The 12,901-nt window shown below is 45.9% G+C and overlaps 1 protein-coding gene across 1 annotated transcript in view; it reads right to left on the bottom strand.

Moving 5' to 3' along the window:
* KMT2C (lysine methyltransferase 2C) overlaps window positions 1-7,978 on the bottom strand; it is a 240,541-nt gene extending 232,563 nt beyond the window's left edge. The window contains 1 exon segment of the mRNA XM_036412645.2: window positions 7,584-7,978. Within this exon segment, the coding sequence (XP_036268538.1) occupies window positions 7,584-7,744 (161 nt within the window). The 5' untranslated portion in view covers window positions 7,745-7,978.
* Window positions 7,979-12,901: the final 4,923 nt, after the last annotated feature.

Raw genomic sequence — 12,901 nt, 5'->3', positions numbered from 1 at the left:
AAACTGCTTCCTCAAATCAGCAAGTTATCACAGACTTGGGTACCCACAGGTCTGCTCTACCCCTCTGCCCTGACAAAAACCACAGGGCTGTCCGCTGATGGGTATTTTGTTGTTACCAATTCTTCTCTACTGTTTTTCTACTTGTCTCAGCTGCCATGAGCATCCTTGTACATATGTGCATACTTGCCCATTTATACTGGGAATTATATTCTGATTTCCTTTCTCATTTTTACAGACTTTTTGGGTCCCTTTACCCCTATCTCTCAAGGGTAAATATTTTAATCCTTTTACTATTTTCTACTATCCATTTTCTCAGATTTCAGATAAATCACATCTTTAATCGCCTATCCTAATCTGCCTCCTAAACTCCAACTCTACATCCCAGTACTCCCAGATATTTCCATCCTCTAGACCAGCGTTTTTCAACCGCTGTTCCGCGGCACACTAGTGTGCCGCGAGATGTTGCCTGGTGTGCCGTAAGTGCAGACAAGACAAGAATTTTATAATTTTTCACTATTTTGTTTACTTAATATTTCATAATAAAGTAATTATAAAATACTTTCTTTGTGTTTATTTGATTCCTATTCAAGAGAATTACTTTATATATAGTCAATATAGGCACAGAGTTAAATTTTTTAACATTTTCTAATGGTGGTGTGCCTCGTGATTTTTTTCATGAAACAAGTGTGCCTTTGCCCAAAAAAGGTTGAAAAACACTGCTCTAGACCTCTATGTCAGGTACTTTGAAATTCCTCCTCTGCATTGACTGAAATCCCTGTTCCTTTCCAACCATACTACCAACAGTCTACCCTCTGCCCTGATTACCTCATTCTGTGACTACTGCAAGAGCCTTTTCTCTCTGCCTCCAGGTAAGTCCTCTCCGCATATTAACATCAGGGTGGTTTTCCTAAAATACCTATCATCAAATCAAGTATTAGATACCTTCATTCAATAAAGTAATGAATACCAAGTAATTTAATAGCATCCTGTCCTTAGGAAGACTCCAAATATCTGCTTTCAAAGCATTAATTTACACAATAAAATAACCTGGGGCATCAAACATGGATTGAAGACCTGCAGCACACCCACGGGCCACAGATAAACCTAGCCCACAAGGTGTACCCAGTCCCAAATAGTGCCATGGATCTTAATTACCTGAAAATACTTAAAAATCAAGAGATTTCACCTAAAACCAGAGTATCTAGCAGCAACATCTCCCAATCTCACATGGCAACCACCAGGCAAAACTGTCTATGGGTTGCACATAGGCAAGGCCCAGGGGCTCCTGGGACTCTCCACGTGTTCATTCACCATTTTCCCCACAGGCCTCAGTGTCAGCTGTCATTCAGGATCTTACAAGCCGCAAGCAACTCATTTCAATTACCTACCTGGTCCTTGTAAACAGTTTATAACTCTGGGACCATAAAGCACAAACTCATTAGGGTGGCATGCACGAACCATCACAGCCTGGCCCTAATCCCCATAGTAAGCCTCTTGTTCTAGTCACACTCTAAGAAAACACCTTTAACACTTTCCTCAGTCCTCAATAATTTTAATCACATTGCTACCCACCTCCAACGCTCACTTTCTTCTCACTCTACTAGGCTAAATCCTGTTGATCCTTCAAGGTCTAATGCAAGTACTGCTTCCTCCAAATCTTTGCAGACCCCTCTTGGCCGCAGTGAACCTTCATCCAGGCTGACTGTCCACATCCCAGCATATTACATACATGCTCTGTGAATAACGTGAATGAAACTTCTTAAACAATTTCAGCATTTGTGCAGCATACATAGCTACTGCTCCCACAAAAATTAACAGCAGAAGCAAAGTCTAACAATTTTCCTATCTTTTACAGGTTTTTTTCTAGACAAAGTACAAAAAAAGCTGTGTCATTCCTGCTTCTCTTGTGTTCTGAAGTCCTTCAAATTCTGCAAATAGAGAAAATGACACTTCCAATTACTAATTCAAGATTGGTCTACAATGTAGACTCTACACTAACCACAAGCTTATGCCATCACAAGAAAAAAAAAAAGACATCACCCCTACTTCACTCAATAACTTCTGCAATTTATATTGCCAAGAAGTTCTGAAAATAGCCACTTTAGTACAAACATGATAAAAAAAAATTTAAGAGAGAAGTAATATGTTTATTGACATGAAAAGATGGGCCAAAACAATGAAGAAAAAAGGAACACACACACAGTGACCAGAAAGTTTATTCTATATTAGCTATGTTCAGTCCAAACATCTCAAAGATTAAAAATTTAGCCAATCCCAGCAGGGATCTCACAGACCCCCACAGGAAAGCACACAGAGAGAGAGGGCAGGCAGGCAGGCTCTCTGGAATAAAAACTGGCCGGTCCCGTTCGGAAGGACGGGTGGCTCCGTGGAAGCCCCTCAGGCACCACAGTAAGTGGCTGGCGAACACAAGGTTGAACAAGTACTATCTGCCCAGAGGAAATCTGATTGTGGGGGGGAAGAAGGTGCAATTTTGCAAAAAAGGTAGGGGAAAGGTAAGGGTGGAGCAGTGTGCCTGGTCATTGTGCAAACTGACTACACATCTGGCATGGTGGAATTAACTGATATAATGGGAAAATGTATTAAAGCACTACTTTCAGAATGGGAAAGTAAGCTTTCGAGACTTATATTTACATGAGAATCTTGTTTATCAAGTTTACATATTAATAACCACCAATATACTTATTAGAAATTCTATATTTGACTAAAGACATTGTATTCTCACCTTAGCCGTTTTTGGCTCAGTGGAGAGAAAGTCAGCCTTTGAACTGAAGAGTACTGGGTTCAGTTCTTGTCAGGGTCACAAACCTCGGTTTGCAGGCTCCCCAGGGCCAGGGCTCGTGCAAGAGACAACCGCGATGTTTCCCTCACATTTATAATTCTGTCTTTCCCTCTCTCCTCCACTCTAAAAATCAATGAAAAAACAGCCTCACGTGAGGATTTTAGAAAAACTCACACCATATTTTCAAAGACTAGAGATTGCATGAATAAGACAAACAGGAGCAGGGTCAGGTTAGACAACACATGCGGTTCCTGGACCAGCTTTTTCAAATAAATTAAAACATTTCAGTGCCCACTAAGTTCCAGAGGCCAGTAATTACTGAAAATGTCCATTTATCTAATTTTTTAAATAAAATAAAAAGAATTACTATCATAAAGACTACATAGTTGTATTATCTCAAAAAGCATAAATAACAATATCTCTCAACTATACTGTGCAACAGAGTTTTTTAAAAATGTTTTTATTTTTATTTTTAGAGAAATTGGAAAGGAAAGGGAGAGATAGGAACATTAATGAGAGAAACTTCACCTATCAGCTGCCTCCTACACAGCCCCTAGTGGGAATAGAGCCCAAAACCCACACATGTTCCCTGACCGGGGAATTGAACCAGATCCTGCACTGTCGTTCAACCACTGAATACGTAGACCGGGCCCATCAGCTTTTTTAGTCACTATTTCAAGTTCACGGCTACAGAAATGAGAAAACCTGTTGGGGGAGGGGCCTCACATCACCGGCAGCCCAGCTATGATATATTTGCTGATCCCTTATATGACAGCATTAGTTTGCCTAATTTTTCTGCAGCAAGAATCTTCAAGGTGGCCTGTAATAATAGTAATTGACCTACTGTAGGTACAGGGTATAAAGAGTTCATGTAAAGAGGGTCAAGAACAGTGCCTCACATGGCCCAGCTAGGGCTCTTGGTTGGTGGCTGATGATGTGAGGAGGGAAAGATGTCTCCCCAAAAGCAGGCCCCTCTCATTGGCTTTGGCTGTTTCTGTGAAACTGTATATTTTGTAAATAAAGATATTGCTACTTTGAAAAAAAAAGAACAGTGCCTCAGAAAGGCTATCCCCACCACCTGCTGCTTTTGTGCTACCCCAAGGCCCATCGCATCCTTCATATCAACTCTGTTGACTTGGTAAGAAATACAGTAGAGCCCTATTCAGTTTGGCTCAGTGGATGGAGTGTCGCCCTGCAGACCAAAGGGTCCGGGGTTCGATTTCAGATTTCAGTCAGAGACACGTTCCTTGTACCTGGTGGGGCTCATAAAGGAGGCAACCAATCGATGTGTTTCTCTCACATCAATGTTTCTGTCTTACCCTCTCTCCCCCACTGTCCCTACAAATCAATGGAAAAATATCCTCAGTGAGGGTTAACAATAAAGAAATATGATAGAATATGCTCTTGGCTTACCTTATATATTCTAGAGAAGAGAAAGAAAAAACAGCAAAGCTTTCAGAAGAGTTTCCTTAATATTAATAGAAAAGTAATCAGACCGCTAGAATGTTGTCTACTCTGTGGCAGGAACTTCTTCACCAATAAACACCTGTATCTCTGATAAAAATTACTTCAAATAACCAAATAATTAGACAGACCTTACTGTTAAGAAGAACTTTTATACAAATGTAAAGTTCACTCTTCCACTTGACTTTTGTACTACAGGAAATTCCTACTTATATAATATATCTACTTTTCAAATTATAAGGTTAATAGCTTCAGTTCAAAATTCTTGATTTTAAGTAGTAAACATAATTTTAAAGTAATAATAATGTAAAACCAGTAACTATATAGCCTGTGTTTTAATTTGATAAAACATTAAAATTGTCTAATATTAAATAAGCCTGAGGCAATATCTGTCAAAAAGTTATCTATTATAAAGTAAGATGTTTAATTTGTTTACCTAATTATTAAAAATTCAAACTCAAAGAAAGTATAATTAGCAGTACTTTTTCTAATCCAAAGACAAACAGACAAATCCATTGTTTAAAAATTGTCATGATGCCTGGGAGAGGGGAGAAGTAGAGGGAATCAATTGGGGGAGGAAAGGGGGGACCATATGTAACACTTTCAACAATAAAGATTAAAATTTTAGCCCGGACCAGTTTGGCTCAGTGGATAGAGCGTCGGCTTGGGGACTGAGGGGCCCCGGGTTCGATTCCGGTCAGGGGCATGTGCCTTGGTTGCGGGCATATCCCCGGGGGGGGGGGGGGTGTGCAGGAGGCAGCTCATCGTTGACTCTCTCATTGATGTTTCGAACTCTCTATCTCTCTCCCTTCCATTCTGTACAAAAATCAATAAAATATATTTAATAAAAAAAAAAATTTAATGTGACATAATGCACCCATATTCTGCAGAAAACAACCCACTTAGTGATTATCTAAATAACACTGACAGCCGGGACCGGTTTGGCTCAGTCGATAGAGCATCGGCCTGCGGACTGAAAGGTCCCAGGTTCGATTCAGGTCAAGGGCATGTACCTTGGTTGCGGGCACATCCCCAGTGGGGGGTATGCAAGAGGCAGCTGGTCGGTGTTTCTCATCGACGTTTCTAACTCTCTGTCCCTCTCAATTCCTCTCTGTGTAAAATCAATAAAATATATTTTAAAAAATAAAATAAAATAACGCTGACAATTTAAAAACCTCTATTTCCAGCGCATTTCACAAAGAATATTAATTTTAATTTCTTACATAATTAATTTGCAAATACTTTTAGCATTTACAATCCAATTTACATTTGCTACCTATCAGTTTCACTTTCAGGGTCTTCAATACCAAATGGAATGCAGGGTCTGTTCTGCAAGTACGAACCCTAATACTGTGAGAACTACCCAACTGAAAACCCTTCTCTTTGCTTTCACTTCACTCAGTGGTTTCCATTTATATTTCTCTTTAAAACAATTGGAGATTCCATCCTCTTCAAAAGGTACCTAATTTTAAAGAATTCACTAAAAAGTTTGGGACCATCCAAGTTACCACAAGTTAATTTCCTACCCGTTTTCAAATCTAAAAGAGAAAACTCTCTTGAGAGTTAAAATTGTTCTAAACATTTCCCATGCTGTTAGATGGGTATATTCTGTAGAAATTAAAATAGTAAAGGAAATTAAAGTAGTGAAGTTGTAATACCCCAAATCAGCCTTCCTTCTGCTGTACTGGAAGTTGCAATAAAAGTGAGCTCATTTCCATCTCAGGGAAAGCGCCTGTGCCCCCACACACTTGCCATTTGTATGGAAGAGGGGCTTGACACAGATAGGTGTGCTCTTTCTAGAGTAAAAACTTAAAAACAAACATAAAACATACAATAATCCCAAATTAATGTTCAGAAAGACGCCAAAAAGTGCTTTCCAAATAACGAAATGGGAAACAATCAAATTAAAACCCTAATATGGCTTAATATGTGTTGCTTTGGATAAGAAAAGTAGCAAAGAAGTTTAAAGTTATTCAAAACTCTACCTTCCTTCTCCAAATTTCAATTAATACAGGAGTAATAATGGGATTTTACAGCAGACATTACAAAACAAATGGCATACCAAACCCTAACTCGGTATCACAAAGAAGCTAATGCAATAATATGTACATCTTGTACTTGTTTCCAGACGATCTGTCACAGCTCGGTGAGAGCTGGCAATAAAATATGGAGGCAAGATGAAGGCCCTGAGTCGTCTTTACAGCCAAAGGAAAGCAGAGGGGGAAGCACTCCAGTCGAAAGCTTCCTGAGCTTCCCATAACCCCGCTCTGCTCCGCCTCACTTAACACTACTATTTTAACTCTGTATCAGCAAACGCAACAATATTACTAAATGAATTCGCCCGGACAACAACACAAGGGTATCCATAAATGCGCAGCCTTCCTCCATCCGTGCACCCTACCCTTCCACTGCCAACAGTTGGGTAGACCACCGTACAATGAAATGAATACGCGACGCACACGATCCTACAACTTCGGAGCAGCCGCAGACCTTCCGTGGCACCCTCAGGAGTCACAAGGGCTGAGCGACTCCCTGGCACCAAAACGCGAGTCTTCATTTCCAGGCAAAGTTGCCGTGCAGCCACCGCGAGCAATGGAGTCCACGGTGCCGGGGCGCGCTCAGAGCCATCAGGCTGTCCCCCGCCCGGCCACCTCCACGGAGGTCCGGCAGCGCTTCCCCCGCGTCCCGGGAGCGAACGTGCTCGGCGCGGCCAGCCGCTCCCCAAACTTCCCGCACGCGCAGCCCGCACCGGGCGCCGGGCAGTGCGGCTCCGGGGGGGAGGGGAGGCAAAAGTCAAACGACTTCCTAGTAGAGGGAGAAGGAAGGAGAGCGCAGGTCTGGGGGCCAGGAAAGTTAGAGGTGACAAAGGAGAGCGGCGCCCGGCGCGCCCGCCCCCGCTCCCCCCTCCCCGCCCCCCGCCGGGGACCACCTGGCCGCGGCGTTTGACAGCTCGGCCGGCGGCCCGGGCGCGCTTTGTAGTTGACAATAAACTCGCCGGCTCCGCCAGGTGTGCGCCGTGTTTGCTTTTTAAAAGCCGGGGAGCCCGGGCGGCGTCCGCGACACGGGTCGCCCGAGAGAGGCTCCGGCGAGCGCGGCGCCCGGAACAACTAAAAAGTAAAGTGCGGCGGCGGCCGCCCCGGCGGCGGGGGTGCGGGAGGCCGCGGGGCGCGGGGCGCGGGGCGGGCGCCGGCCGGGGGCGCGCGGCGGCCCCACCCCCACCGCGGGCGGCGGGCGCGGGGGCGGCGGGCCGGGCGCGCGGTGACAGCTCCGGCCCGGCGCGGCGGCTGGCTCCCGGCCTGGAGGCTCACACTCAACTTACTTCTTTCTGGCTCTCTGGAAAGGGGAAGCGCCATCTTTGCGAGGCCGGCCCCGAGGTCTTTTGTCTGCGGCTGCGGGGCTCGGGGCCGGGGCTCCCGGCTCCTCGGGGGGTTGTGGCGGCGGCTGCGGCTGCTCCGCGCCCTTGTCCTCCTCCGACGACATCCTAGTCACCAGGAAAGACACATGGATTCCGGTCCTCCTCCTGGGGGGCTCCTCCCGCCGCCGCCGCGGCCGCCGCCGCCGCCGCTCGGGTTCCTCCTCCGCGGCTCAGCCTCTCGCATCTCCCGCAGCCCCGGGCGCGGCGGCAGGTACCGGGCGCGGCGGCAGCATGGGGCGAGCAGGACACGCACTCACACACATAGGCGCGGGCGCGCGCAGCTCGGCGCGCAGGGGCCGGGCGGGGGGCGGCGGGCGGGGCGGGCGGCGCGAGGGAGGGGCCGCGGGCGGGGAGGTGCGGGCGCGGGCGGGGCCGGGCGGGGGCCGGTGCGGGCGCGGCGGGGACGCGGAGGGTGAGGGGCGGCGGCGGGGTCTCCGCCCGCGCCCCGCCCCCAGGCGCCGCGGCGGGGAGGGGACGCGGGCGGGCGGACGGGAGCCGGGCGGGCGGGGGTCGCGCCCTCGGCTGCCCCTCCCCCGCGGCCGCGTCAGGCCGGGCGGCGGCGGCGAAGTTTTGACAGCTGCTCCAGTTGTTGTGGTGGGTTCCGGGCCCGCCGGCGCCGGCCCTCAGCGCCCGCCTCCCGGGCCGGGGAGGAGGAAGTTTGCGGGTGTGCGTGCACCACACACCGTGGCCGTCGCGCGAGGCCCGCGCCGGCGTCGCTCGGGCGCCCAGCACCACAGACCTCGCACCCTCGCCGTCGTCTCGCCCACACACGGCAGCCGCCGCGCGCTCCCCCTCCTCCCGCCCCCGCCCCCTCCCCCACCCCGGCCCGCCGCCCCCCGCGCGCCGCCGCTGCCACTCACGGGGCTGGCTCCGCGCATGCGCCGCCCCGGCCGCGCCGCCGCCGCTGACCTCACTGCCCCTCCCCCGCCCCCGCGGCCTCCTCCTCTGACGCCGCGGCTCCGGCTCCGGCTCCGGCTCGGGAGAGCGCCAAGCTGCGGAGCGGAGAATCCGGGATCCGGGTCCGGGTCCGGGCGTGCGCGGCGGCCGCGGGGGAGGAGGAGGGAGGCGGAGGCTGCCGCCGCGCGCGCCCGGACCCGGACAGGCTCCGCCGGCCCCGTCCCGGGTTCTCCTGTTGAAACGCGTGTCTGCGAAGGAGAGATGCGCTGCACCTTCGAGATAATCCTGTTCCACCGACTGTTTTGTTATTACAACGTCATTTTAACAAAATGATCCAGAAAGGGCTGATACAGCTGGCACACAAAAATAACGGTGGCAATGTGGACTAAAATGCTGGGAGATATAAGCCCGTGCAAGCCCAGCAGCTTGATTTTAATGTTCAATGTGCTGTGATGGACAGACAAAAAAATATCAAGTACTTAATCATGGCAAAAGAAAAACGGGGCTAGAATCAGAGATCTGACACGTGCGGTCTCTGGAAGGAAGGCTGGCTACAAATGTAGGATTCTGAGTTTCTTGTTGAACAGGGAGGCAACTGGACTATGAGATTTCTGTGCAGATTAGCGTGGTAGTTGAAAACATCTTTGGTTTGAATTGAGGGGGAAATACCCTGTCAAACCATCTGCAAAAGAATTAGGGTAAACTCATTTAATAAGCATGAACTGTAGGCTGGACACACTGGGCACTTCCTATTATTTGTTTTCATCCTCACAACACAGTTTGTGTTGGTTTTTCCAGCTATGTTGCTCACCTTCCCTTCCTCCCAATAGCCAGAATAAACTTTAAATTGTGTTTCCTATTTGAGCAAAATACACAATTTGATTTCCAGTCTATTCTGATTAAAGCATCATTTTTTGAAATGGCTGAAATGACGACTCTAATAAGAGAGTCATTTGAATTCCTTCAGGGCTTATTCCCTACTGGCTTTTCCAAGTTGACTAAATTTACAGCCAAGGGAATTTTGAGCCTGGGGAGAAGCTCACTTGGTAAATGCAAACTATAAATTAAAAGTGTCTATTAAGCATAAAAATGTGACATATCTGTGACAAATGATAAATGTATGAAGTGGCATACTTAAAGTTTATTATTACCCATTTTCATATTTTCTACACTTGACACTTTAAACTTTGAAAAACTGGATTATTGATCCAAATGTTTATCTGGGTTTCATGTTGAAATTAGAACAGCCATTTCCAAATGTGCATAAAATTATGCACATGGATAATTAAGTTCACTTCTTCAACACTTGGGGGAATTTAAGTGTCAGTGTGTGCAAACTACAAGTCACTTCTGCTGGAGAGGTATTTTAAAAGTCACTCCTGCTCGGGCCTTGGTCGGGTTGTTCAGTGGTTAGAGCTCATCCCATTAAGCCAAGGCTATCTATCCCCAGGCAGGGCACATACTGGAATCTACCAATGAATGCATAAATAAATGGACCAACCAATCAATGTTTTTTTTTTCTTTCTCTCTCTAATCAATATATTTTTTAAAAAGGTATATCCCAGCCAACATGGCTCAATGGTTGAGCATTGACCCATGAACCAAGAGGTCACAGTTCAATTCCGGTCAGGGCACATGCCCAGGTTACAGGCTCAATCCCCAGTGAGGGATGTGCAGGAGGCAGTTGATCAATGATTCCCATCACTATGTTTCTATATTTCTGTCTGTCCCTTCCCCTCTGAAATCAATAAAAATGTTGTTTTAAATGTTTATTTTTTTCATTTTTTATTAAGGTATTATGGGTGTACATGTTTTACCATTGCCCCCCACCCCACTTCCATACATGCCCTCACCCCTCCAGAGTTTTGTGTCCATTGGTTATGCTTATATGCATGCATACAAGTCCTTCGGTTGATCTCTTTGTTTTAAATATTTAAAAGGTATATTTCAAGACCCTTATAAAAGTAAATAAGTAAAAGGAAGCAAGTGAGGACTAAGGACAGAAAGTGGGTGGAATGAACACAGGGGTAAAGTAGAGGTTTGTGCAGTGATGCTTCTGGAAAGATAAGATGTTGATGAGTAGGTCAGCCTTCAGTCTATTCCTTTGGGCAGTGTGAGCAGACAAGTCCCTGGGATCTGTTTTAAAAAGGAGAGTAGGCTCATCCGCATGCAGTTATCACAGGCAGAACAAATAAAATAAAGCTCAGGATGCAGATGAAGAAATAATTGTTCAACAAAGGTTTTCAAAGGTTTTTCTAGCTCCATTATCCAAATTACACAGCTCTGAGGCCACAAATCCAGAAGGCAGGTAGCTGAGGTGCCTCCAAATTATAAAGCTACAAAGGCAGGGGCATTTGGGGAAAAATTAAAATTAAAAAAGGAATGTCTACTTTCTATCCAGTACGCGTTAAATAGGCATTTTTTTCCGATATGGTAGATATGTACCAAACTTGGTCATCTCGGAAGAGTGGATTACAGGAACGTTCACTTTCTATATTACATTGCTTACAATAATACAGTCTTTCAAAGCACAGGTAATATAATCAGAAATATATACCAAATATTTAAAATGTAGGTAGTAAGGGTTTTTTATCTACAACAACAACAAAAAATCTCACATGAACTTTAAGCAAATGAAATTCTTAGAGTCTGGCAAACAAGTGGCGTGAATAAGAACTCATAGTACAGTGCCCATTCTTACTATGTGAAGGCCTATAAATATCATTGACATGGTCTTTATTCAGAGTGTGTCTTTATCACTTAGTGAATGTAAAAAATATATATCTCCTCCCAGAGGATATGTTTTAATTATTTATTTTTTTTTAGTGACAGACAGACTTTGATGAGAGAAACATCATTGATTGCCTCCTGTACACACCCCCACCAGGGATCAAGCCTGAACCAAAACCTAGGTATGTGCCCTGACCAGGAATCAAACACTGATCTGTCTTTGCAAGGGATGACTCTCCAACCACCTGGGCCACACCAGCCAGGGCGTAAATGCAAAAATATTGTAAGATTTCCTATAGGTTCAGTGATGGTTGTTGTTCCTCTCTTTGTGCTTTTCCTTAAAGTCTTAAATTCCTCAGAGTTTTTTAGGGACCAAACTTACAGTTGGGGAAAGACCACTGAAAACGTAAATCCTGGATTGTACCATTTTGTGTTCACATTTGTACTATCAAAGTTACACTTTAAAAAGCTGCATTAATGGCTATCATTATTTTCTCCTTTATTTCTCAGTAGAAAAAAATGTTTTATAAAATAACTTTAATCATTTAAAATTCACTCATATTTAGTCTGTGGTGCATTGTTTCATATTACTTTGCATAAGTTATTTCAGTAATGCAGATTGTGCACTGATGTGGTAGAAAAGTTAAAGGGAAAAACTTAGAAGACACAATCAAAACAATCCCCTTCAAAAATAATGTGTGTTCCTGCGCGTGGCCTAGTTGGAACATCTTCCCCTACGCCAAAAGGTTACGGTGCCATCCCTGCTCGGGCGTGTATGGGAGGCAGCCATCAATGCTTTTCTCTATCCCTCCCCTTTCCTCTCTCTAAAATAAATTAAAAATAACAATAATAATAATACGTGTATGAGAGTCTGGGGCATGAGTCAGCAGGCCTTCTGAGCACATTTTAGAAAGATAAGCATCTTGCCCTCTGGGGGTGAACACTCTAAGCCAGGCGACTTAACAAAATAAACAAAAGAGGGTCGAGCAGGCAACTGAAAAATAAACATAGAAAAACATGCCAATTGAATGATTAAATATTGATATCCATTGTGTCCATGACCATAGGCGTTTGCGGGGAAGCGCAGGGAGGGGACAAGTGATCAGATAGTGTGTCTGTTCACAAGAGGCAGCCTAGAAAACATTCTGCCAGCAAGTGTCATAAACTCCTAGAAATGCACTCTCTCTCCTCTCTCTCCCCCCCTCTCCCACTCTCTCCTCTCTCTCTCTCTCTCTCTCTCTCTCTCTCTCTCTCTCTCTCTCTCTCTCCCTCTCTCTCTCCCCTCTTCCCTCTCTCTCTCTCTCTCTCTCTCTCTCTCTCTCTCTCTCTCTCTCTCTTTCTCTCTCTCTCTCATTCACACACACACCCACACACACACACACACACACACACACACTTTCTTATGCTCCTCTCCTTTATTGACATGCAAAACCACCATATAGATTCCTAGGGATACTGCACCACAAACTGGGCAGCTCTTAACTGCAGAAGTTTATTCTCCTCCGGTTTTGGTAGCTGGGAGTCCAAAATCAAGGTGTTGGCAGGGCTGGTTTCTCCCGGAGGCTCTGAGGGAGAATCTGTCCCATGTCTCCCTC

This window comes from Pipistrellus kuhlii, unplaced genomic scaffold (genome assembly GCF_014108245.1).
Source record: "Pipistrellus kuhlii isolate mPipKuh1 unplaced genomic scaffold, mPipKuh1.p scaffold_m20_p_47, whole genome shotgun sequence".
Taxonomy (NCBI): domain Eukaryota; kingdom Metazoa; phylum Chordata; class Mammalia; order Chiroptera; family Vespertilionidae; genus Pipistrellus; species Pipistrellus kuhlii.
The sequence above is the reverse complement of the archived record's forward strand: the minus strand, read 5'-3'. Positions and strand labels throughout refer to the sequence as shown.